Here is a 27,316-nt window from a genome sequence, read left to right on the forward strand (position 1 = left end):
TCCCTCCCACATAGCCCTCCATTCCTTTATCATTCATGTGTCTATCTAAGAGTCTCTTAAATGTCCCTAATGTATCTGCCCCCACAACCTCTGCTGGCAGTGCTTTCCACGCACCCACCACTCACTGTGTTAAAAAAAACTTACCTTTGACATCCCCCTTATACCTTCCTCCAATCACAAAATGATGCCCCCTCGTGTTAGCTATTTTTGCCCTGGGAAAAAGTCTTTGACTGTCCACTCGATCTATGCCTCTAGTCAACTTGTAGACCTCTATCAAGTCACCTCTCATCCTCCTTCTCTCCAAAGAAAAAAGCCCTAGCTTGCTCAACCTATCCTCATAAGACATACTCTCCAATCCAGGCAGCATCCTGGTAAATCTCCTCTGCACCCTCTCTAAAGCTTCCACGTCCTTGCTATAATGAGATGACCAGAACTGAACACTATACTCCAAGTGTTGTCTAACCAGAGTTCTATAGAGCTGCAACATTACCTGGCGTCTCTTGAACTCAATACCCCGACTAATGAAGACCAACACGCCATGCACCTTCTTAACAACCCTATTGACCTGCGCAGCAACCTTCAGTGATCTATGACCATGGACCCCGAGATCCCTCTGTTCCTCCTCCCAGCTCTGCATCCTATCAATATCCTGTTGTAATCTACAGCAACCTTCTACACTATCCACAACACCTCTAACCTTCGTGTCATCTGCAAATTTACTAACCTACCCTTCCACATCCTCATCCATGTCATATATAAAAATCACAATGAGCAGGGGTCCCAGAACAGATCCCTGCATAACACCACTGGTCCCTGACTTCCAGGCAGAATACACTCCATGTACCACCACCCTCTGTCTTCTATGGATGAGCCAATTCTGAATCCACACAGCCAAGTTTCCCTGGATCCCATGCCTCCTTTCTGAATGAGCCTTCCATGAGGAACCTTATCAAACTCCTTACTAAAATCCATGTACACCACATGTACTGCTCTACCTTCATCAATGTGCTTTGTCACATCTTCAGAGAATTCAATCAGGCTCGTGAGGCACGACCTGCCCCTCACAAAGCCATGCTGACTGTCCCTAATCAGCCTATGCTTCTCCAAATGCCCATAAATCCTGTCTCTAAGAATCTTCTCCAGTAATTTGCCCACCACTAAAGTAAAACTCACTGGTCTGTAATTACCCAGGGTTATCCCAACTCCCTTTCTTAAGCAAAGGAATAACATTTGCCACCCTCCAATCATCTGGCACTACTCCTGTGGCCAGTGAGGATGCAAAGATCTTCCCTTACTTCCCATAATAACCTTGGATATATCCCGTCTGGCCCCAGTGATTTATCCTAATGTTTTTCGAAAGTTCCAACACATCCTCCTTCCTCACGTCAACATGCCCGAGTGTATCAGCCTGTTGTACGCCATCCTCATAAACATTGCGGTCTCTCTCACTGGTGAATACTGAAGCAAAGTATTCATTAAGATCCTCCCCTACGTCTTCTGACTCCAGGCATATGTTTCCTCTTTTATCCCTGATCAGTCCTACCCTCACTCTAGTCTTCCTCCTATTCTTCACATACATGGAGAACGCCTTGGGGTTTTCCTTAATCCTACTCCCAGGGCCTTCTCATGCCCCCTTCTAGCTCTCCTGTCCATTCTTAAGCTTCCTGGCTACCTTGTAACTCTCCAGAGCCCTGTCTGATCCATGCTTTCTAAACCTTAGGTAAGCTTCTTTCTTCCTCCTGACAAGATATTCTATGTCTCTTGTCAACCATGGTTCCTTCATTCTACCATTCTTACCCTGCCTCAATGGGACAAACCTGTCCAGAACCCCATGCATGTACCCCCTAAACAACCTCCACATTTCCACAGTCCACTTCCCTAAAAACATCTGTTCCCAATTTACGCTCCCAAGGGAATAGCATCATAATTCCCCCTCCCCCAGTTAAATACCTTCCCATATCGTCTTCTCCTATTCCTCTCCAAGGTTATGGTAAAGGTCAAGGAGTTATGGTCACTGGACCAGCTAGGAAAATGGGCTGAAAAATGGCAGATGGAATTTAATGCAGACAAGTGTGAGGTGATGTACTTTGGGAGAACAAACCAGGGTAAGACTTACACAGTGAATGGTAGGGCACTGAGGTGTGCAGTAGAACAAAGGGACCTGGGAATACAGATCCATAAATCCTTGAAAGCGGCATCACAGGTAGATAGGGTCGTAAAGAGAGCTTTTGGCACTTTGGCCTTCATAAATCAGGGCACTGAGTACAGGAGTTGGGATGTTATGTTGAAGTTGTACAAGACATTGGTGAGGCCATATTTAGAGTATTGTGTGCAGTTCTGGTATGATATCAATAAGTTTGAAAGAGTGCAGAGAAAATTTACAAGGATATTGCTGGGACTTGAGGACAAGTTACAGGGAAAGGTTGAATAGGTTAGGACTTTATTCCCTGGAGCGCAGGAGAATGAGGGGAGATCTTACAGAGGTATACAAAATTATGAGGGGTACAGATAGGCTGAGTGCATGCAGGCTTTTTCCCTGCAGGTTGGATGAGACTAGAACTATAGGTTTAGGGTGAAAGGTGAAACATTTAAGGGGAATCTGAGGAGCAACTACTTCACTCAGAGGGTGGTGCGTGTGTGGAACAAGCTGCCAGTGGAAGCGGTGGATGCAGGTTCAATTGCAACATTTAAGGGAAGTTTGGATAGGTGCATGGATGAGAGAGGTATGGCTGGCTACGGTCCAGGTGCAGGTAGATGGGACTAGGCAGAAAAGCAGGCCAGCATGGACTAGATGGGCCGAAGGGCCTGTTTGTGTGCTGTAGTGCTCTATGACTCTATGACCCTAATTCCAGATGTAACTGCTGACATCTCGCTGTATAATGCCAACAAAAGCCAAAACCCACCAATCTGAAACTGTTCTTCATTCATGTCAACTGGGAACACTTCCCACGGGATCAGACTGAAGGATTTTCATTCCAGTGATATCAAGTCCAGGCTTGATGCAACATCTCGAAGAGATAGCCAATCCCATTTATGGACACCTTTGTGTGCAGCCATGCATAACTTAAAACATAACGAGGACAAAACTGTTTTGTACCGTTTATGTCTGTGAATGTGAAAGTTCACAGCTTGTTGATTGTTGACCAATAGCATCTCCTTTGTTGACTTTGCTTTGATGTTAGCTCAGAGTAGGAACACCATGGCATTTCTCCAACATCTACGATAAGGAATCCAGCCCAACAACCTATCCCAGGTTAACCTGCCATAGAAAGATCTTTCCACTGATTTTTTAATGGACTGTCATTATGAGGGGCAATGGTAAGCATTAGTATTTTTAGGTTCTTTTAATTATTCAAATGTATTTTAAATAGTTTAGATTTTTGCTTTAAAATAATTATTGCAATTTGGCTGTGTTACGATTTGAGATGTTTCTGAATGGCAAAGACTCCATTGTTTGAAATTTTGGCAGCTGGTTAAGTGGGGGCATTAGTTCTTTTCAACCTTCTCATGGGAGGGGATTTCTTTGCCGCTTGCCTTCCTCCTTCACCCACCATCCAAAGTGCCTGTAATGGCTTAGCAGTGTGGAGGGTCCAGTTGCTGCCCAGGGCCTCAGGACATCTTGGGAGATGCTACAGCTGACCTGGTAAGGAAAGTCAGGCAGGTCATGTAATGCACAACACAAGAAAACAGGAGCAGGAGTTGGCTACCCACCTGCTGAAGCCTCCCCTGCCATTGACTATGACTATAGCTGATGTACACCACTGTGTCAGATCCCCAAGGCCTCAATTCTTCATCTTTCAAATATTTCTCTGCCTCTTCTTTAAATACTTGCAGTGTACATAATAATTTTTATTCCTTTTGTTACATCAGGTGACGTTCACTAAGTGTCCATGAATGTAAGTTAGATTACATTGCTTGCTTGAAGAGTCAAATCTCTAGGCCTTTAATGCCACACATGTCAAGTAACCTCTTCCCTCTGCTCACTCATCTCCAAGCCAAGTACCTCAGTTGTGTGTCAGTATGTTCTATGTGTGTATAATACCAAAATTATCACCAAGAGCAATGACCAAAACTTCATCCTTGTGTTGAATAGTTCAGAATTAACTTGGAATGACAAAATCTGTTATTGTACAGCTGCAGGTACAACAGCTTCTTGCACCCATTATAGTATATTACATAATCCTAACATCAACAATGCATGCCGTAAAGATGAAAAGCTTGCTGAAATTTTCCCTTCATCAAAAGTCCCTTTATTTAAAATACAGCTGCATAAGTGGTACAAAATAGCTTTGTCCTAGTTATTTTAAGTTATGCATACCTGCACAGAAAGGTGTGCATAAATGGAGTTGGTTATCTCTCCGAGATGCTGCATCAAGCCTGGACTTGACATGAGTTCAGTCTGATCCCTTTGGGAAGAGTTCCCAGTAAACTTGAATGAAGAACAGTTTTAGTTTTGGTGGGTTTGGGGTTTTGGCAGAGAGAGAGAGAGAGAGAGAGAGAGATGTTGACTGTGTGAACTGGAATCAAGACAAGTATTTGCATTTTGTCAGAGTCTTAATTAAGACTTTGCACTAAACTCTTAAATTTCCCAGTAGCTTTTGATTAAATATTCAGTTGTTCATTATTGCATTAAATTTTATTATGCATTTTCAGTCTATGAATTGAACTGCAGGTGTTACCAAATTCTAATTCCTTTCCTTAAAATGGAATAGTATCAAAACGGATGATTAATTGTGGGGAAACAAAGCAAAATTCTCGATGAATGCTGCAGCTTGAGTGAAACCAAGCTTCTCTTGAAGGTTTCTTTGGCCCGTTTTCATGTGCCCACTGGGAAAGTGACATTCATGCTATAGGATGTTACAAGAGAAGCCAACTGTTTTTGCGAAAGGACAATAAACTCAGAGAGCTCTTCAGTGTAGCAGCGATTTATTGCAGACGATGCTCCTGCATCTTTGCATTTCACACTTTGGCTGTCTTTCTATTTCAATAAATGGCAGCGCAAGCACTTTTTGTAATAAGTGGACTGTATTTCCCAAGAATTGACCTTGGCAAATAAGTAATAAAAAGACACATAACATATTGTGCACCTTTCTGTTAGACACAGAAAAGGGTAAAAAAAAGCAAAGTAGCTTTGAAGTTTTATTTTGTTGCAATTTTAGTAGTTTATGCAGTTCTACACTATTGGATAAAACATTACATGGTCCACCCCTTTAACTGGATCAGGCAGATCTCATAGCACATTTCAAATAGTGGCAGTTCTCTTTGGTGTCCTAACCAGTGTTTATTCCTCTACCAATTTTTCAAAAGTGAAAGAAGTTATCTTGTCATTATCTGATGTTGGGACTTTGCTGTTTGTAATTTTGTGTGTTCTGCAATATGAATCTGGTTACACCTGAACTGTGTTTCATAGATCGAAAGGTGCTCCAGGGCATTCTGAGGTCCTTAGAAGAGCACTGCAAACACAAGTTCTTTTGTTCTTTTCCTCTCTTGCTTATCCCCTAAAGAGTCACAGTTTGCTTGACATACCTTTACTCAGCAGGGATCAGCTGCCAGGAATGGATCTGTAGGCAGACTCAAGAAGCAGGGCCCCAGCAGTGAACAACTTGGGAATAAAGCCAACACGTTTTCAAAGGAACCGTTGCTTTGCCACCTTATCAGATTCTCTGTGAAGCTGATATCCTTGCAGTCCATGCAGGCCAGCACAGTTCCCGACTTGATGACAAATGCTCTGCATCAGGACCTTCCAAGATGAGAGTACAAGAATTACTTTTTAATGGGTCTTTTCCTGATCTGACCAGAGCAGTGCACCCTCTGATTCCCATAGTACTAAAACTTGCATGTCTTGCTGCCATGTGCAAGCTTGCTGATCGTGCCCTCAACATTTACATCCACATTCTTAACCTGACTTGTAATCCCTTGAATTTAGAAGACTGATGGATGATTTGATCAAGGTATTTAAAATGTCAATAGAAAGAAGTGTATAGACTAAAACTAATTTCTCTGCTAGCATATTCAAGGAGGGGACAAAATCTTAAAAGGAGAGCTAGGTACTTTTTCCCCACACAAAGCTTATTAGGAGGATGTAATTCTCCCCAGTTGACTGATTGGTCAATAATGCTGAGGTTGATTTGTGTTAGTGTAGAGCTAAGAATTCTAAGAGTTGCTTTGCAGATCAGCCATGATACAATCGAATGACAAGTGATCTTGAATCTTTTTGTAATCTGAATTGTTGTGTCTGTAGGCTCTGTAGTGTTGCTTTTTGCAAAGGCAAATAATAGAGCTAGAGCTATCACTAGTAAATCCTTTGTTGAAGGCATTAGCTCACAGCTAATAGCCGTATCTGGTAGCAGAAGTCATACTGCATGTACACTCAATTTTTAAAGATACAACTCCAATGAAGTGGGAAATGACGAAGGTCCCAACAACAATCCCTGTGATACAATACTGGGAACTGGTCTCCAAGCAGAGCCAAATCCATTGACTATAACAATACCTTTAATCTACATTTAAATAGAAGCAATGTGCTCCAAAGTATCAGCAAACAAATATTGATGCCAAGCAACATGAAGAGCCATTAGGAGAGATGAAAGGTAGGTACAGTGGACCGTCATAAAATCAAGAAAATTAGAGAGACCAAAGAAGGAAATTTGGGCACCTGGGTCCTTGGCAGCTGAAGGCATGGCTTTTAAGAGTGGAGAAATTAAGATACCAGAATGTTCAAGAGGCCGGAAGTGAGCAACAGACATATTGTGGAGAGATGATTTTGGAACGATAAGACCATGGAGTGCTTTAAAAACAAGATTCATTCTTTTCTCTGCCACTGAATTTTGAAATCAAGGCTTTGGGCAACCTGGTTTGTGAGCACAGGGATGATGGTAAACAGAACCTGATGTAAGCTAATGCACGGGCCCCAGATTTCAGATGACTTTAAGATTACAGTGGTAGAATAAGGCAAACAGCCCAGGGGTGCAGTGAAATTGTCAAGTCTAGAGATACCAAAGGCATCAATGAGGATTTCAAGCTGAGTCAGGTGGAAATATCCAATCTTAATAGTAGCATGGATGTGTAGTGTGAAACTCATCTCAAGGTTACAAGCTGGTTCAGTTGCAAGGAGAAGAACGAATCTGGTGACAGGAGAACAGAGTATATGACTGGGTCCAAAGGCATTGCTCTTCACAAAATTTAGTTGGAGGAAACGCCTCCTCATTAAATACTGAACGTTGGACCTGCAGTACGAGCATTTAGAAATGGTGGAGAGATTATTCTCCCCACCATCAGCTAATTTTCAACCCACTCATAGAACATTAACAGTAATTCGCCAGGATTTAACCTTGCAGAAATGCCCCTCATGGATACAAAAACTATTTCTGAATCTATAAGTAGACAGTGTCCTCCGTTGAAATGTTGGTCTCGACACAAAGATCCAGTGATTTCTGGAGTAGAACTCCCCCATTGTTCTGGCATCCAGTAATAGTGATACCATCACATAAGCTGAGCAGCTTGATGGAATCAGGAAGTGAGTCTCTCTTACTTTTAACAAACTTAAACATGTTACCAAGAGCAAAATAGACATAAGATTGGGGTCAAAGTTGAAATGTCAAACTTAAACAGAATAAAATTTAAAAAGAGTGGGATTTTGAGGGAATCAAACCATGATAAGTCTTGCAGGATCAGGCAGCTGATTGGCAGTAATTATGTTCAACATACTTTTTAAAAACTCAGTTACAACTTATTCAGCAAGGCTTTTACATTGACAATAGTTCTGGTCAATTCAGTGACTTTTGAAAAGATTCCCATCTTTTTGAACTGGAGGCATGGATTGCCGACAGAAATCCAGCTACTTGTGGATTTCTGTGTTACCTGTACCCCTGCTGACTCCAGTAATGGATGTGGAAGTCGCAGCATAATGACAGTGATTCCTGATAGTTCCACTGTAGTTACATCTCCAAAGCCACATAGTTACTTCATCCATCTACCTGCTGACATTTTCAGTCAAGATTGTAAGACACAGCTTCTTTCCTGGAAGTGTTGTTGGGTTTCCCTGAGTCTAGAATCAGCATAATGCCAAGTTTATTGAGCTCAAAACCCTCATAGTTTACATTAGTTACTACAAATGTGCTGTATGTATGAAGTAGTTTGACATCTCACAGGCATTAGTGAAGTCATGTGAGGGTTTGAGGACCAGCCTTTTTTGACTTCTGTTAAACTTTGAACTCAGGTGGTTGAGTAAGGTAAGCTACTAAATCTGACTATGGATTATTTTGTTAGACTAAAAATACTGCACACATGTTAAAAGTATCGCCTTATTTACAGTTGTTAGAATGAAATGTTAAAATAGCTTTCTTTTCGAGGCAGAGTATATTTCAGTGTTTCATGGCATCCTTCAGGGAATGTACTGGATAGGCCTGAGATTCTTGGAGACAGGAGATTGGAGAGCCATTGGTGGAGCGGAAAGGGAAGGAGGGTGTCATTGAGGATGGTGGGAAGGTTGAAGTTTTGTACATCAGGTGATTGGAGGAAGAAATTGAGTCTCTATCTGTACTTAATTGTCAGTGATGGGGGCCACCACACTCCTCTGCTCTCTGTATCTGTAACATGTGAACTCCCCACTTCTGTAGTCAATGAATCAGCATTCAATCTGCTGACTTCCTCACCAAGCTAATTTTTTGACCTTGAGATTTTGTCTTGATAGTTTGATTATTAATAAGGTAATTAAAATATTTCAATAGTAATTTGTCTCTTCAAGCATATCTAAATCGATACACATCTTGGACCAGTTTCAGTGAATTGCTCAATTGTGTGGTTTGAACTGCTTTAAGATAAGATTTCTTTTATTAGTCACATGTACATCGAAACACACAGTGAAATGCACCTTTTGCTCAGAGTGTTCTGGGGGCAGCCCGCAAGTGTCGCCATGCTTCCGGCGACAACATAGCATGTCCACAACTTCCTAACCTGTACGTCTTTTTGGAATGTGGGAGGAAACCGGAGCACCCGGAGGAAACCCACGCAGACACGTGGAGAATGTACAAACTCCTTACAGACAGCGGCCGGCATTGAACCTGGGTCGCTGGCACTGTAATAGTGTTGCGCTAACCGCTACACTACCGTGCCTGCCCAGTAGATGTTAGAGCCCAGATATTACAGCCCAGCCTAGATGTTAGACTCTGTAACTCTGTGGGCAGTGCAGGGGTTCCCATTGTGTCAGGAGACATTTGGTGGTGTGTTCCATTCTGGGATCATCAGAGAGGATTTCGCCAAGATTGTAGGAGTGATACGTCAGGGCTCTGTTTGGTATGGACTATGTGCCAAGGCACATTATCTAACAGTGGGGCAGAATTCTGGATTTTATTTCACAAAGTATCAGTAAGGGATATTCTGCAGAAAGTGATTCATTTCCTGGCTCACTAAAGCCTTTCCACTACCTGCAAGGCATGAATCAGAAATGTGATGAATTCTCTTGTCTCGATAAGTGCAATTCCCAAAAAACATTCAAGAAACTTTCAACCAACCAGAAAGCACCAGCCAACTAGTTTGGCACCCATGTACGTTCCTGAATCTTTGCTTCCTCCATTACTGACGCAACATGGCTACAGTAACCACCATTTACAAGACGTTCTGCAGCCTCTCCAAAGTTTCTGTGGCAATTTCTATGGAAATTTGAGTAAGCTTTAAACCAGACAGCAGAGGCAACCTCCATAATTGTTTGCATCCAGAGTTTCTATTAGGAAAGTTTTAGAGAGGTATGGTAGATAGATAGGTAGATGAACGTGGGTAAATGAGACTAGCTTAGATTGGCGTCTTGGTTGACAAGGACGAGTTGGGTTGAATCAGATTTATTATCACTGACATATGATGTGAAATTTGTTGTTTTGCGGAGGCAGTACAGTGCAAAAACATAAAAATCTATAAATTACAAATATAAAAAAAGTGCACAAAAAAGGAATAATGAGGTAGTGTTCATGGGTTCATGGATCGTTCAGAAATCTGATGGCAGATGGGAAGAAGCTGTTCCTAAATCATTGAGTTTGAGTCTTCAGGCACCTGTACGTCCTCCCTGATGATAGTAATGAGAATAGGGCATGTCCCGGATGGTGAGGATCCTTGATGATAGATGCTGCCTTCTTGAGGCGCCGTCTCATGAAGATGTCCTCGATGGTGGGGAGGGTAGTATCCATTATGGAACTGGCTGAGTCTATAATCCTCTGCAGCCTCTTGCGATCCTGTGCTTTGGAGGCTGTGATACTACCAGTTAGGATGCTCTCCACCGTACATCTATAGAAATTTGCCAGAGTCTTTGGTGACATACCAAATCTCAAACTCCTAACGAAGTAGAGCCACTGGTGTGCCTTCTTCGTGATTGCATCAATGTGTTGGGCCCAGGATAGATCCTTTGAGATGTTGACATCCAGGAACCTGAAGCTGCTCACCCTTTCCACTGCTGACCCCTCATTGAGGACTGATGTGTGTTCTCTCGACTTACTTTTCCTGAAGTTCACAATCAGTTCCTTGGTCTTGTTGATGTTGAATGCAAGGTTGTTGTTGCAACACCACTCAACCAGCCAATCTACCTCACTCCTGTAGGCCTCCTCATTGCCGTCTGAGATTCTACCAACAACAGTGGTATCATCAGTGAATTTATAGATGGCATTTGAGCTGTACTTAGCCACACAGTCATGCATGTAGAGAGAGCAGAGCAATGGGCTAAGTACGCATCTTTGAGGTGCGCCTGTGTTGATGGCAAGGAGGGGATGTTTTTGCTGATCCACACTGACTGTGGTCTCCCTAAAAGAAAGTTGAGGATCCAGTTGCAGAGGGAGGTACAGAGGCCCAGGTTTTGAAGCTTGGTTATTAGTACTGAGGGAATGATGGTGTTGAATGCCGAACTCTAATCGATAAACAGTAGCCTGATGTATGTCTTGCAGTTGTCTAGGTGCTCCAAAGCAGAGTGGAGGGCCAGTGAGATTGTGTCCACTGTAGGCCTGTTGTGGCGATAGGCAAATTGCAGTGGGTCCAGGTCCTTGCTCAGGCAGGAGTTAATTCTAGCCATAACCAACCTCTCAAAGCACTTCATCACAATAGACATGAGTGCTACCGGGTGATAGTCGATGAGGCAGCTCACCCTGTTCTTCTTGGGCACCGGTATGATTGCTGCCCTTTGAAGGGCCTGTTTCCACGTTGTATTACTCTTCCAAATCCAGGACCTCATCTAGAAGGACAAGGACACCTGACAAGTAGAAATACCACCGAGAAACTGCACTCCAACTTTGAAATATCATCGTCGCTGGGTTTAAATTCAAGAACATTGAATTTTAAAAGCCTGAATAAATTCTTAATAAGATCCCACACTATTGTATACAAGAAGGTTATTGAAGCCTCGGCAAGGCACAGAATGGATTCACAGGGTTGCTGACTAGTAAGTGTAAATACACATATGAACAAGGCTATGGAGATGTAAGGTTTAAACCAGACAGCAGAAGCAACCTCTGTAATCATCCACATCCAGAATTAGTACCTGAAGCATGGAGAAGAGGACACTGAGGTACGGGAACTGGTGGATGAATATGATGAGAACAGTGGGGACCAGAGGGAACAGAACGAAGATTCAGTGATAGAACTACATTTTTTGCATAAATGGTTATTTACGATTCTGCTGAAATGTTTGGTCAGATTTGCAGTTATTTACCTATCTCCTTCCCATCTCACCTGAGCAAAAGGTAATGCATGTTGTTCATGATGTGGAGTGTAGTTTCTTGAATTGTTTGGGTGGTGCTGCTCAGTGTGAAGAGTTTTGTCTGTGAGCATTTGGAAACAAAGACAGAATTTGCTTTTATACTGAAGCCTGTCACAATCTCAGGACCTCAGAACTCACTTTAAAGGCAAAGTTGGAGTGTAGTCACAACCGTAGTGCAGGCAAAGTAGCAGCCATTTTGCACACAGCAAGATCCCACAAGCTCATCTATTTTAGTGATGGTAAATACTGACTAATTCCCGGGAGAAAAATTGCTCTTTGAATAGCGGCAGGAAATATCTTGCATTCAGCTGAGTGGACATACGGGTCTGGCTTTTGTGAAGGTTTGTGTGGGCATCTTTAAACGTTGGATTAATCCTTTAATTTTTTTTTTACTTCCCCTGTGCTTTTCCTGTTCCTTTACACTAATCAATTTGACCACAACTCTTAAAGCTGCCGAGTAGGAGGTAAAACTGCAATGATTGCACAGTTTGTTTGGCCTGTAGAGGGAGATGTTCAACTTCATATCCATTTAAACAAGCTGATCGTAAGTGTACAATTAATTCTGCCTGGTGGCACTACTGCGTGGTTTCACTTTCTGCCATTTAGACAGGTGGGCAGTGGAGGGAACCTTCTGTACTGTAATGTATGCCTGTCTTGTTGGCTTCAGATATGTTTTGCAATGCCAGGTGGAAAGAGCTATGTTTAATGAATATTCGCATTTCATCTACCCAACAGTGTGGGGAGATGGGAATGAAAGCTCCTCTTCCCTTGCCGGTATTAATTTTTATCTTCTTTGTTGAATCCTGTGGATAAAACTACAGAGGATTGGTAGTAAGACCTGAACCAATTCTTAATCAATAGGCCCATCCTTCTTCCTGGCAAGTGTCCAAGGCTGAACTAGTGGTTCTATAAATTGCCCCTTGTCTAGCTGAGCGGTGGGAGAATCAGAGGGGTGTTCAGGGGCATGTGTGGGAGAATAGGTTACAGGGAAATAAATAGGGGAACGGCATTGGGGGATTGCTCTGGGAGCTGGCAGAGATTTAATGGCCTCCTGTGTCACAAGGAAGTGTGAAATATGCAGGTGAACAGCTATTTGGGCTCCCTGTGAATTTATTCCCTTTCAAATCCAGGGGCCTGCAATGAAATCCAAATTCCTGGAGCCAAGAATGGAACCTGCACATCAAACGCTGGAAGGGGGCGTTTGTTATGCAGATAATCATGAAGCAGCTATATTAGAGCTAGCTTCACTCCGGTGCTTGCATGCAGCTCATCGAGTCATTGCGGAATACAGCAACCGAGACCCTATTCCATCCTGGGAATTCTCTGTCCTCAACGAGAAACATGAACAGTAACCAGGAACCACCTGCCCTAGGGAAGAGAGGGTTGTCCTGTCAAGAATGGTTGGACAGTTTGGGTCTGTATTCTTCAGAGCTTAGAAGAACCTTATTCAGACATATTAGATCCTAAGGGGGTTTGGCAGGGTAGATGTTGAGATGTTTCTGCAAGTGGGAGAGTCACAAATAAGGGGACATAATTACAAGATAAGGGGCTGCTCTTTTAAAACTGAGGTAAATTTCTCTCAGAGAGTGGTGAATCTCTGTAATTCTCTGCCCCTGAGGGTGGTGGAAGCCAGATCATTGGATATATTTAAGGTGGGAATAAATAAATCTTAGAAAGATTGAGGAATTGACAGCTATGGGGAACTGGCACAGAAGGGGAGTTGAGGCCAGCATAGATCAGCCATGATCATATTGACTGGCGGGCAGGCTTGAGGGGCCGAGTGGCCTACTCCTGCTCCTATTTTCTTGTATTCCTATGTTCTAATTCTTTACAATTCAGCTGAGTTGTCAGTTTCTCTGAAACTGAACCACAAGAGGGATGGGCTGAAATTCAGTTGAGGCTTGCTTGCCCTGTAGTGTTACCCAGGTGATTTGAACGCAGGAATTTTGTTTGGCAAGCGGGTGATTGGAGTGGGTGGTGGGCTTCAGGAGGGGTGGAAGAGGGTTTTCCTCAATGACAGAGGGAATGCTGTGGATAAATTAGATAAATCAGGGAGCTGGGAAATTCTTTGGTATCTGGAAAGGCAGCAGGACAACGAATGTTTTTCTCCAGGGCCTGATGCTGTTGAATTCTGTAGCATGTGAAACCCAAGGTGTTGTATGTGCTAGAATTGGCCTTGTGTGCTTAACACACCCAAGGGATTTTACTCCATGTGTTTCTGCATTGAAGAGGAAACTGGTTAGACCGCAGATCTGGTTGCAGTAGAGCTGGGAGCTTTGGCATGGGAGAGATCCAAATGGGGGAGTGTTAGGGCAGGCATGGTAGTATAGTGGTTAGCGTAATGCGATTACAGCACCAACGACCCGGGTTCAATTCTGGCCACTGTCTGTAAGGCGTTTGTACGTTCTCCCTGTGTGTGCGTGGGTTTCCTCTGGGTGCTCCGGTTTCCTCCCACATTCCAAAGACATACAGGTTAGGAAGTTATGGGCATGCTATGTTGGCCCTGGAACCGTGGCGACACTTGCGGGCTGCCCCAGAACACTCTGTGCAAAAAGATGCATTTCACTGTGTGTTTCGTTGTACATGTGACTAATAAAGATACAGTATCTTATCTTAGGGGATGGCATGTTTTGGAAATGCAGGATGGTTTTAGGGAAAGAGTTCCGTCCAGGATCAGGTTGGTTAAGCGGGAGGTTGAAGTTGGTTGCCAACAAGTTTTCTCTTCAATGTGGAACACATGGAGTAACACCCTTTGGGTGTGTTTAGCACATGAGGACAATTCTACAACCTTGGGTTTCACGTGCTACAGAATTTAGCAGACTTACAGAATGAAAGGAGACCATTTGGCCTGTTTTCTCCTTACTAGCCATGTGTAAGAAGAATCCAGCTACCTCCTTTCCCTTCCAGAATCCCACAGATGAATCTGCCTCCCAGTACCCCAATAGTGCATTCCAGACCTGAACCACTTGCATTGTAAAAGGGTTTATCCCCTCATGTTACTTTTGGTTCTTTAGCCAATCACCTTCATTAAATGGCTCATGGTTCTTGATTCCTGTACCATGAGAACAATTTCACTCTCTCTACTCTGCTTATAGCTTTCATGATATTAAACACCCCTATTAGATCCCCTCCTCACCTCCTCTGTTCCCACTCAGGCTGTTCCCCTTATACCAAGGCAAGGCTTGCATATAAGATAAGATAAGATTTCTTCACTAGTCACATGTACATCGAAACACACAGTAAAGTGCATCATTGCGTAGAGTGTTCTGGGGGCAGCCCGCAAGTGTCGCTAAGCTTCCGGTGCCAACATAGCATGCCCACAGCTCCTAACCCGTACGCCTTTGGAATGTGGGAGCAAACCGGAGCACCTGGAGGAAACCCACGCAGACACGGGGAGAACGTACAAACTCCTTACAGACAGCGGCCAGAATTGAACCTAGGTCGCTGGCACTGTAATAGTGTTACGCTAACCGCTACACTACCATGTCTGCCCCCTTTTGCATGGGTTGGTAAGTGGTTTATTATTGTCACATGTACCAAGATACAGAGAAAAGCTTTTGTTTGCATGCCATCCAGACAGATCATTCCATACATGTATATTGAAGAGGTACAAAAGGGAAAAAAATACAGAATGCAGAGTATAATGTTACAGTTACAGAGAAAGTGCAGTGTAGATAGACAAATAAAGTGTGAAGGCCATGATGAGGTAAATTGAGAGATCAAGAGTTCATCTTTATCGTATAAGAAGTCTGTTCAAAAGTCTTATAACAGTGGGATAGAAGCTGTCCTTGAGCCTGGTGGTATGTGTTCTCAAGCTTTTGTATCTTCTGCCCTATGGGAGGGGGAGAAGAGAGAATGTCCGGGGTGGGAGGGGTCTTTGATTACGTTGGCTGCTTTCCCAAGGCAGCAGGAAGTGTAGACTGAGTCAGTGGAGGGGAGGTTGGTGGTCGTGATAGACTGGGCTGCGTTCACAACTCTCTGCAAATTCTTGTGGTCTTGTGTAGAGCAGTTACCATACCAAACTCTGATGCATCTGGATAGGATGCTTCCTATGGTAAATCTGCAAAAATTTGGTGAGGGTCATCGGGGGCTTGCTGGATTTGATGGGAGCATCACTGTTTCCAAGTTGTTCGCCATGCTCACTTGGAAGTAAATCGTTGAATTTTCATTCTCTTTGGATCTTAATCCTGGAACACTCTATCCAACAGCGGTATGGGAGCACCTTCAACAGAAGGACTACAGTGGATCAAAATGGTATCTCACCACCACCTTCTGAGGGCCATTGGGTATGGGCAATAGTTGCTCACCTCATCACTATGCTTGTAAGTGAATAGAACAGCCCCATTGGGCTCCCACAGAGTAATGGACAGCATTGAATGCAGTCTCCTAAGACAAAATCCTGGAACACTCTTTACTAAGATTGGATTTTTTTCCTTTTCCATCACTGTGAATTGGGGTTTCTGATGCATCTCCCATAAATACCATCACCAGGAGCTAATTTTCAATCAGTGAGTATTCTGACTCAACACAACAAACCTGCAGGAGATCGGCTTGTAGAGTCTGTTTTAGGACTTCATCAGCTGCTTTAGGACTTCAGGTCCATGATCCTCAGAAGTGTGTTAACCTACAGCACAGTACACACCCAACAAAGCATGCTCAAGTGCATACAAAATTGCGGTGGGTGCTCCAAAATGGAATCGGTGTTAACACTTGGCCTTGGAGAAGTTGTGAGCCTGTAATCCAGGACGGGCAGCAGCTGTCAAAGCCTGCTAACAATATTAGAAATAGTGGAGAGGTGGGAGGAAGAACACCTACCTGAGGAGCAAAATGCCAGAGTCTCCCACAGGAAGAGATTTCCAGATTCATGGCTGGTTCAGTAAATTAGCTGATTTATGTCTTAAGTGTGAAAGTTAATGCAAGAACATCGAGTGTTCAGTCTGGTTAAGGCGCAATTGTAACTGTGAATGATTTAGCATACATCAGAGAAATTGCTCAGTTAATTAAGCCAGTTACCTTTGACATTGTGAATAATTATGATTGTGATTAAATATCCTGCTGAATTCCCCAGCCCTCTTTCCTTAGGGAACTGTCACTTCTGCACATCCATGAATTAAGCAAGCCTCATTTTTCTCCTCATTATGCAGCTGGTTCAGGCACTAAGACAGGCACTTTCTCTAAGTTGGCTTTGCATTGTAGCCTCCTGAAAACAGCTGCCTCTGGAGATTTCAGTTGCCTTGAAAGCCTCCTCAGTCATTGCAGACCTTCCTTGGAAAGGCTCCTGTCTAACCTTATACTTCCCATTAACAGCTATGCAAACAAGACTCTGCAGGTAATCCTTTAGTTGCGCTGTTTTGCCTTTGTTTGCCTGCAAAATGTGAAGCATACAACACTGAAGCTATGTTTGCAAAGGCGCTGTCAACACCGAACAAAGAACAAGGCTGGTTCAGCATGGTTTCTTTATTTATTCTTTCATGAGGTGAAGGCTTTGCCAGCTAGTCAAGCAGTTATTGTCCATACACAGCCAAAAAAAGTCCCGAAAGATATTATGAAAACAGAAAACGCTAGAAACTCAAATCATATCGGGCAACATCTGTGGAAAAAGAAGAATAGTTAACATTTCAGGTCATAGACCCTTACAATGAGAAAGAGAGAAAGCATGTAAGTTTTAAGTAGCTGAGAACATGGGGGAAGGATGGAGAGGACAAAGGGAATATCTCTGATTGGGTGAGGCCAGGGTTGCCTTGGAGATAAACTGTCGAAGAAGCTGGTTGATAGATTAATGTGGCATTTGTAAAAGGTGTGAAATGCAGCTCAGAGTTGTAGGAATTGTCCAGAATATCAGGTAGTATCAGTGGAAAGAGAAAGACTGAGTTAATATTATAGCTGCGTAACCTACAGCAGAACTGGCCAGTTCTGATACAAAAAAAGTGAGTTATCTGAAAATGTTGAATTTGACATTGTGTCCCTCAGGCTGCAATTTATCCAGAAAGAACATGAGGTGCTGCTTCATCAAAAATAAATTATATTTAACCACGTACATTGGTGGTGAGCTGCAGCAGAACATTCAAGGTCAATAGTTCTCCTCTCTGTATCTCCACCTTTATGTTATGTCATAATCAGTGGGTTTAGTATGAAGAATTAGAAATACTTAACCAGTTGGGTGTGGTTTTAGTCAGCACTGAGAGAGTTGAATAGGTAGAAAAGGAGGTGGTGACTTTAGAAAACTGTTTTGCATGGAAAATAACGACCTTCATCATTCTGACCAGAAGGTGTTTGAATCTGGGTGACAGATACTCTCCAAATGATGGAAGCACAGTTGAAAAAGAGAACAAGAGAGAGAATTAAATAGGCGTGTCACTGGTACAGCATTGAAGTTGGCTGGTGTCTTGTTTCTTAAGAGCTGGTTATAGATTTTATGCCACTGGAATCAGATAGGGATTTTGATAGAACAGGTTACCTGTAAAAATAAGATTTATTTGTAAAAATAAGATTTGTTTATTTTAAATTCTGCGATATTCAAATGAATATGGAATTCATAAGTGGGAATTTTGAAGGATTACCATGCTGGGGGATACTGTGGTATTCCTTATATCCCACCCTGCCTAAGCATAATGATTGTATCTTGTAGCCAGAAAATCCCATTGCTTGTTGTGAGTGTGTGCTAGCACTGCTGTGGAAGCTGGTCTGCCCATCAATACCACCTCTGATTCAGTGTCATTTCTCCTGTAATTGAACCTGCTTTTGAGGTGAACTGTTCCTCATTTCCCAGGAACCAAAGCACAGTCGGGCTTCTTAATAATAGAACTGAGCCTGAAGCACGAAATGTCAACCGTGTTTTAACTGATTGCTATTTTTAAACCTTTCATTAATATTATTTGTTTTGAAAACCCCACCATTAAGAAGTAACTCTCCCAATCCTATTAGTGGAAGAAATGCTTAAAGAAAATGAAGCAACCTTTGAAATGTTATTGCTTCTACCTTTCTTGGCATGAAGTTGCAATATATTAACTGGTGTTATATGTGTCATGTTTTTGCCTTGAAGCCAGAGGGTTAGGGGTTCAAGTTCCGTTCCAGAGATTGGCAAACAAAACTTTAGGTTGAAACCCAGTAATGAATGGTGCGGCACAGTGGACCAACAAAGTAGTGCTGCTGTTGAACAGTTTGAGCAACCCTGGGTTCGATCCTGACCTCTGTGTACAGCTTGTATATTCTCCTGGTAACTATGGGGTTTCCTCCAGGTGCTCTGGTGTCTTCCCATATACCAAAAAGGTGCTAGTTGGTAAGTTAATTGGCCACTGTAAATTATCCCCAGAATAGGTGGGTGACAGAAGGACCAGACAGGAATCAATGGACATGTGAGAGAGAATAGATTATGGAGAAATGTGGGGGAATAGAACTGAGGGGAATGCTCTGAGAGCCAGTATGAACTCAATAGGATGATTGGCCTCTTTTTGTGTCATAAAGAAATACAAACTGCCAATTTTCAAATGGGTTGTTGAGCCAAGTTCCTATCTCACCTCTCAGGTGGTTTGAAAGATTATGTGATTCTGTGTCAAAAAAGAGCAAAGAAGTTATCGATTGACAAGAATTAATCTTAAAAGGCACTTGGACAGGAACATGGATAGGAAAGGTTTAGAAGGTTATGGGCCAAACGTGGGCAAATGGGACTAGCTTGGATGGGCATCTTGGTTGGCATGGACCAGTTGGGCTGAAGGGCCTGTTTCCGTGCTGTATGACTCTATGACTTTAATCCCTCACTCGACCTTACTAAAAAGCAGATTATTTGGCCATTAACACATTGTTTTTTCAGGGAACTTGCTGTGTACAAATTAATTATAGTGCAACATTACTGCAATTACTGTTTCACAAGTACTTAACTGGTTGTAAAGCACTTTGGGATAACATCAAAAGTACTTTAAAAATGCTGATTTTTCCTTTTAGTTTACAATCTGTCAGGTCTGCAGATGTAAAGTGAAGCCCACCGTTTAACGCAGGGAAGAGGAGACATTGAGGATTGTGGGCAGTGGAGCATAAAATTGTACTAAAGCCATAACACAAAGTCTTGGTGGAAATAAAGACAGACTAAGCCAGCCACTGAACTGTTCAGTGGACACGGGTGCAGAATTTCTAACTTTCTTTCTGTCGAGTTGACCCAGCTGAAGCATATTCCATTACAGAACCATTGGATTTATGTGTTGTCTGATGAACATTAAATCTGGTTAATGGATTTTATGATTGCCCACTTGTATGTTCAACCCTGAATTACGAATGCGGGAGGAAGGTGGGGTGTGCCAACCTTTAAAATTTATGACTGGTGGAAGATGCTGGTTGCTTGTGTACAGTGACTGTACTCAAGAGAGGTTTTCATAAACTGAATGAAAGTTGAGCCGAGCTGTGGAGTTCCTTCCTTTTTCTTCTGGAGGGAAGGATGGGAGGAGGTGGGAGGGAAGAGGCAAATAACAGTGTTTATATTAATACATGAGGGAGGAAATTTGTGCAGAGTAGCAATGTATGTGTAACTACATGACTTTTTCCCCACTCTGTCCATTTATATATTGTATATGTTTATAGGCTCACCCAAAACCAAATGACTCACTCCACATCCTCGGTGCCTGCATAAAATCCCACCCAGCACTGTACATACCCCAAACCTTTGGAATAGGTTTAGAGGTGAGATGAGATATCTTTATTAGTCACATGTACATCGAAACATAGTGAAATGCCACTTTTTGTGTAGAATATTCTGGGGGCAGCCCACAAGTGTCGCCACGCTTCCGGCGTCAACATAGCATGCCTACAGCTTGCTAACCCATATGTCTTTGGAATGTGGGAGGAAACCGGAGCACCCGGAGGAACCCACGCAGACAAGGGGAGAATGTACGAACTCCTTACAGACAGCGGCCAGAATTGAACCCGGGTTTAGATAGTCTTACCCGTCACAAAACAGATAATTCTCACACCAATGTCATTTTAGTGATCAGCAGTCGGTCAAAAGCTTCTCAAATAAACAAATGAGACTTGCTGATTATAAGTCGGTAATTGATTCTAAGGCTGTTACTGACAGTCATTAAACCTGTGTCAGTTAACAATTCTTAATAAATATACTATATCACTTAGGAAGGGTCTGGCAGTCCATATAAAACACAGGTATGTGGATAGAAAACATTTTGGACGGGTACATGGATAGAAAAAGTTGAGAAGGATGTGGACCAAACACAGGCAAATGGGACTATCCGGGATGGACATCTTGGTCGGCATGGACGAGTTGGGCTGAAGGGCCTGTTTCCATGCTGTTTGACTCTATGACCTCAGATGCATGGATTCATTGTGTGTATTTTCCCATTCTCAATATAAGGGTGTCTGTCCGTCACCTGTGGCCATTGAGCAATTGATGGTGGGCTTTCATCTGTCTGGTTAAGGACATCAGACTTGTAGGACATTAGCAAACCAGCTGCATTTTTACAACAATCTGATGGCATTCTGGTCACCTAAACTGATACCATCTTGCTATTTCGAAATGATTTTGAAACTGATTTCAAATTGTCATGGTGGGATTTGAACTCATATTTTCTGGTTTATTAGTTCGAGTGTTTGGTTACCTGTGTGGTACCTGAACCACTGTGATAACAGCTTATCACCAACCCATAAAACTTTGAAAAGTTGACCAACAGCTTCAGTAAAGCAGACTGCTCTAAGAGACAGTCCTTCACTATGGTTGAGACTTGAAACAACAGAATTCTTATTATGGATTCACAAGAGACTGCGGATGCTGGAATCTGGAGCAACAAAGAATCTGCTGAAGGAACCCAGTGGGTCGAGCAGCATCTGTGGGGGTGGGGGTGGAGTGGAGAAGGAACTGTTGACGTTTCAGGTCGAAATTCTGCATCAATTCCCTCCACAGATGCTGCTTGACCCTCTGATTTGCTGCAGTAGATTATTCGTTGAATTCTCATTAAATTGAATTTCAGGGCTTTTTTTCTGTTAGTATTTATAAATGGATAAGTTAATGCAAGTTAATATTTCTAAGTAAAATTAAAACTTCTCTGTATTCCAAATATAAAAAATGCTCTGAAGTTATTCCATTACAAATGTCCAGTACTGTTTGCTGTTGTTCTTGGTCTATGTAGCCACACAGTAATTCAAGGCAATGCTGTTTACAGAATCTCAATTGTACTATTTCTGTCCAGAGTTAGTAACACCTTATTCCCAGTCAGTGCAGAGTCCATTGGATGGAGAGCCATTCTGATGATTAACGCATCATCAAAACTAATTGGCTTGTGCACTTAAATCAGGCACATGTGCAAAGTTTACTGGCAGCATTTGATGTGTTCCTCTTTATTTCTCTTTCCCCATCTGAATAGGCACAGACTTTCAAATTGATAGTTTACCGCTGCCTCGGAAACCCCAGCATGAATGGGCTTTGTTCCACGAAGAGTCTCCTAAGAACAATTACAAGCTTTTCCACGAGCCCACTGTCACGTTGTTTAATTACACCTCCACATTCAGCCGCAGCTCCCATTTGCCACTCACCACCCAGTATCTGGAGAGCATCGAAGAGTTGAAGTCACATAAGTACATGCTCCCTCTGTCTGAAAAGAACCGTTTGAGGGAACATTTGGCCCCGTTGGTGTATGTCCAGTCTGATTGCGACCCTCCTTCAGACCGAGACAGTTATGTACGGGAATTGATGAAGTATATCCAGGTGGACTCTTATGGTGAATGTCTACACAATAAGGACCTTCCAAGTAGCCTGAAAGATCCCACAACCATGGATAATGATGCATTCTACTGGATTCTCGCTCAGTATAAATTCATTCTTGCTTTTGAGAATGCTGTTTGTGATGACTACATTACTGAGAAACTGTGGAGACCATTTAAATTAGGCGCAGTTCCGGTTTACTATGGTTCCCCAAGTATAGCAGATTGGCTGCCCAGTAATAGAAGTGCAATACTTGTGGGAAATTTCTCACACCCCAGGAAACTGGCTGAATACATCATTCAATTGGACAGTGATGACCAGAGTTATGAGGTCTTCCTCGAGTGGAAGCGGAAAGACCAAATCTCCAATGAGAAGCTGCTTACTGCCATGAAAGAGCGCACGTGGGGAGTTCGAGATGTTTCCCAGGACAACTACATCGATGCCTTTGAGTGCCTGGTGTGCAATGGAGTGTGGGAAAACCTCAGAAGAAAGCAAAAGGTATGTTGTGTGTAAAGGCCTCTCAATCTGTTGACATTGTCTGAGAGATTACAGCAAATGAAAAAGAGAATGGAAAAATTCCTCTTATGCCTCGCTGTCAGTATGGCTTTGCATTCCTGGTTTGATGTGTTCAACTTTTCCCTGGAAGGTTAGAAATGTGGACAGTAATCCAGATTCCGTGTGGCTTAGCTGTGTTTAAATCAAGACTTCAACTTCTAGGCAGCATTGGGGGCTGGGGAAAAGTGGGGTGCACAAGTAAATCTTTCACCTGTCCGTCTAACACCACCATCAACTCAGGTATAGGGTTCCTACCCCTCATGAAAAGACAGTGCAGATCAGTTCAAAGCTGTTGCAAATCCCTTTGGGATTTTCTGAAGTCCTCAGGCTTTAGAAGTCTCAAGTAATCCATCCCTTCAGTGGGAGCCAGAACCATACTGAAGTGGTATGGTGGGACATACAGACAACATGCAGGTGGCTAACACTTTCATTGAAGCTTGGATTGGGGATTCCTAAAGTGGCTTGAAGCGGAAATGACTTTCCAAACCTGTTGGAAACTTGACTGGGATTTCTAATGTTTGTTCCTTACAGCCCAGCTGACGTTTTTTTTCTCTTGACTTCCATTGATCACAGGGTTTATCACCAATTGAATGGCGAGGACAAGCCAACCACCTTAGCTGTCCGGGACCAAAGGCTTTTACCTTTTCGCCACCCTCAAATGGGGGGACACTTGTCCGAGATTTGTGGATGCCAAGCTTTGACCAATCAAAACGAGAAGCTGCAGCACTGAGACACCTAGTGGAACTGAACCAAAACTTTACAGTAGAAACCTTCTGGAAAATGGTGTTTAGTGACTAATGGCATTGAGATTGATTTCTTTTTCCCCAAAAATCATCTGTTCTTCAGATGCTTTTGAGGATTGCGTTAATTCAGAATAAGTGCACTCAGTGATAGCCAGTATCTGCATGGATTTCATGTGAAATCCAACAAAATAATTACTAGAAACCATATTGCGGCTAGGTGATTGTTTAGTTCAAAGGGATTTAACAATTAACTACAGGGTCGGTCAGTTGAAAACATCTTGAAAGCAGTGATTTTTCTCATGCACTGGAGAACTTTTGCACATCTCATGGGCTTTGGAAGTATGCTGTCATGTAATAAGTGTTCTGAAGGTGCCAGGCTAATTTCCTGGAAGTGTTAACCCTCTGAACTGACTGGGACATGACATCGCTGGAATAGAAGAGATAGGAGCCTCAGACACAAATCTTGAATGTCATTGCAATTATCCCACACCGTCTTTGTGAGGCTGCAGTAACAAGGACTAAACAGAAAGGCTAAATTGATGGAATAAATTGCACACAGTTGCATATCAAGCAAGACTTAATAACAGCACAATTTAGACTCGGAACTCACCAGCAAGTAAATGACAGAAAATACGAACTATGCAACAGAGGTTCTTGCCAGAGGTGAAACTCGTACTTGTGCCTTTGCAATCTCTAGATTCAACAATTCCAATGCTTTCACAGTTTGAACTTTCTGTGAACTTCAGCTCCTGGAGATTTTTTTCTATTTTCACAGTAAATTGCAGCCATAGCCTTGTGGTCATCAGACTGCTTTGATTCCCAGAACCATTAACACCAGAACAAAATGTTACTGGGGTGAGGCAAGAATGTGAAGTTGAGATTACCATCAGATCTGCTCTGATCTCTTTGAATGGAATTGAAAGGCTCCAGAGACTGAGTGGACTACTCTTGCTCCTAGTTTGTATGTTAGTTATAAAATTTTCATCCTAATTTTCCAATCCGTCAGTGGCCTTTACTTACTCCCGATAACCTACAGCCTTTCATGGACTCCGCTCTCCACCAACACTGGCCCCATCTGCAACACCTAACTTTCTTCACACCACCAATGACATTAACAATGACCTTAAGTTCCAGAACTCCCCACATTAGCCCCTCCATCTTCCTCCTCAAAATCTCATCTTGCTCCTATAACTATATTGGATATTTCCTTCAGTGAAATATTTAGACGTAAAATAAGAAAATGGCAGAAACCTTCAGCAGGTTAGGTATCATCTGTGGAAAGAGTTAAAGCTTAATCGAAGACCCTTCGGACAAAGTGTCTCTCAGCTTGAAGCGTCTGTTTCTCATTCCACAGATGCTGCTTGATCTGCTGAATGTTTTCAGCATTCTTCTGTTTTTATGCAGATGTCTAACATTGTGTGTTTTTTTTAATATAGTTTTCAAACACTTAGGGGTATTTTACAATGTTAAAGGTCCTGTTTTGTGCTAGTTCTGTGTCAGATGAAAACATTCTTGAATTTTATTGCCCTTGTGTTTTGGGAGCTTGCAGCAAAAAACAAACTGCTGGAGGAACTCAGTCGGTCAGGCAGCATCTGTGGAGGGAATTGGATGGTTAATATTTTGGTTCGAGATGCTTTTGTCGTGTTTGAAGATTGGTTGATTGAAAATACCTTGGGCCAGTGCAGCAGTGCTGGGTTCTTGTAGAATTGTTATCTTCTGAATAGTTTTGCAACATAACATATCAATGTGGAATGCAAACATCTTTGGTCCGTCTCTGCTGTCACCGAATGTGGTTGGAAAATGCAAGGGGGGGTGACCCAGTGTAACTGCACCTTTAATCGCATTGGGAGTGGAATCCTGAAATTTTGGGATGTTTGTATAAACTGTCATTTCAGAGTTAATCCAATAAACTCATTACTGGATTAACCATAGGTCCAGATTCTCTTGGCCTGGAAAGGTTGCCCTTAATCCCTCAACATACCTTGCTGGAATCAGAAGGCTGATATATTGTTTGAGTTCAAGTTCATTGTCATAGGCATACATACTCGGGTACAAATGCCATGAAAATTATCTTTTTGCAGCAGCAGCACAGTACATTACAAACGTAAGATAACATAAATTATACATAACCTACACGACAAAATAAACAAAATTAACACAACGACACTAGTGCAGGTTGAGAGAGAGAAAAAGAAATATAGTTTGCAAGTTAAAAGTAATATATAGTATGGCCTCTGCATCCCCGAGTCCAGTGGCGTACCTGGGGTCCAAACAGGACTGTGGATGGCATGATGACGGATGGCACCCCCCCAAAATACAGCCTTCATCAGCCAGCAAAGCGGAGGGCGGGACTTCACCAGTGGTAAAATCTGTCACCAATTTTAATAGTTTTTGAATGCCTCTTTCCAACAGAAATACAACTGAACTAAAAATATAAAGTCAGGAAATATATATATATAAATAATAAAAAGCATTCAATTGAAATAATTTTTTAGAGAGTAACTTGTTCCCAATCATTTGCCCAGCAGTTGAAATCAATGAGATTGCATGTAATGCTGGGGAATTAGAGCAAGGCTATTCTCCACTGTTGGACCAGCAGATGGGGTCCAGCTGCAGATTTAATTGAAGGAATTAGCATTCAAATCCATCAGTAAATTCTGGGCTTAATGTTTGGCAGTGTATGCAAGAAAGTTGGGGACTTGTGCCTGTTTTGATGATTGAATGAACGTCTTCACTTCACTGGTAGTGGCCAACAAGATCCAGTTGTTTGTCTCAAGTTAGTCTATGATACCCCTTTTTAAACAGCAGAGGTTAAATTTAACTAGACTGCATGAATGAATCTAATTATTTACAATTAGGACAAAATGTGATCATATCAACTGTGCATATGACATAAATGCAGTGAGAGACACCTGTAATTACCCAGCCACCATTGTGAATAGGTGATAACATGAACAGAAATGTCTCCTTTTCAACACTCCCTGCCACTTTCATTCTCATTGTCTCTCCTGGTACTCCAGCCATCATATTTCAGACTGTTATCCTTCATTGCCATGCTTTTAACCTAAAAGTACATATTTTGTCAGTGCAAAGAGATGTCTCACACTTTTGATGAACAATTGTGGTGAGCTAGTTCCTGAACTGATTAAAAGTGCTTCCTGTTGAAATTCAAGTAAGGACCATATCCAGGTATGTACTCTCCACAAGTTGAAATACATTTGCTGAGAAATTAATCCCAGGTTTTAGCACTACATACCTGGCATGTTGTACTCTACTTCAGAAATTTATTCCATTGAAATCAATGATTCCAACCAGCGGTGAATTTCTAGGGAAATTTCCACGATATAATTCTGTTCTATTATTATGATAAACTTCTTAAATTTGTTCAGAATACAAAATCATCTTCTTAAGTACAGCCATTAGCAGTTTACAAAAAACAACCCAAAATTGTGATAAGTGATGTTTTAAGCTATTAACTGAGTTTAAACACTGCTTCAAATCAGATGACCACACTTTTCTATGGGGCACTGCCAACACAGTCCCTATTTGTAAATCTAATTCCTCCAAGGGTAACGAGTTTAGTGC

General features: G+C 42.4%; 1 protein-coding gene across 1 annotated transcript in view; it reads left to right on the plus strand.

Moving 5' to 3' along the window:
• The window catches only part of fut10 (fucosyltransferase 10), a 42,858-nt gene extending 17,203 nt beyond the window's left edge, over positions 1–25,655 (plus strand). The window contains exons 3-4 of the mRNA XM_052044509.1: positions 22,096–22,931; positions 23,562–25,655. Of these exons, the coding sequence (XP_051900469.1) occupies positions 22,096–22,931; positions 23,562–23,786 (1,061 nt within the window). The 3' untranslated portion in view covers positions 23,787–25,655. The remainder of the gene's footprint in view (positions 1–22,095; positions 22,932–23,561) is intronic.
• Positions 25,656–27,316: the final 1,661 nt, after the last annotated feature.

Source organism: Pristis pectinata, chromosome 2, assembly GCF_009764475.1.
Source record: "Pristis pectinata isolate sPriPec2 chromosome 2, sPriPec2.1.pri, whole genome shotgun sequence".
In the NCBI taxonomy this organism is placed as follows: Eukaryota; Metazoa; Chordata; class Chondrichthyes; order Rhinopristiformes; family Pristidae; genus Pristis; species Pristis pectinata.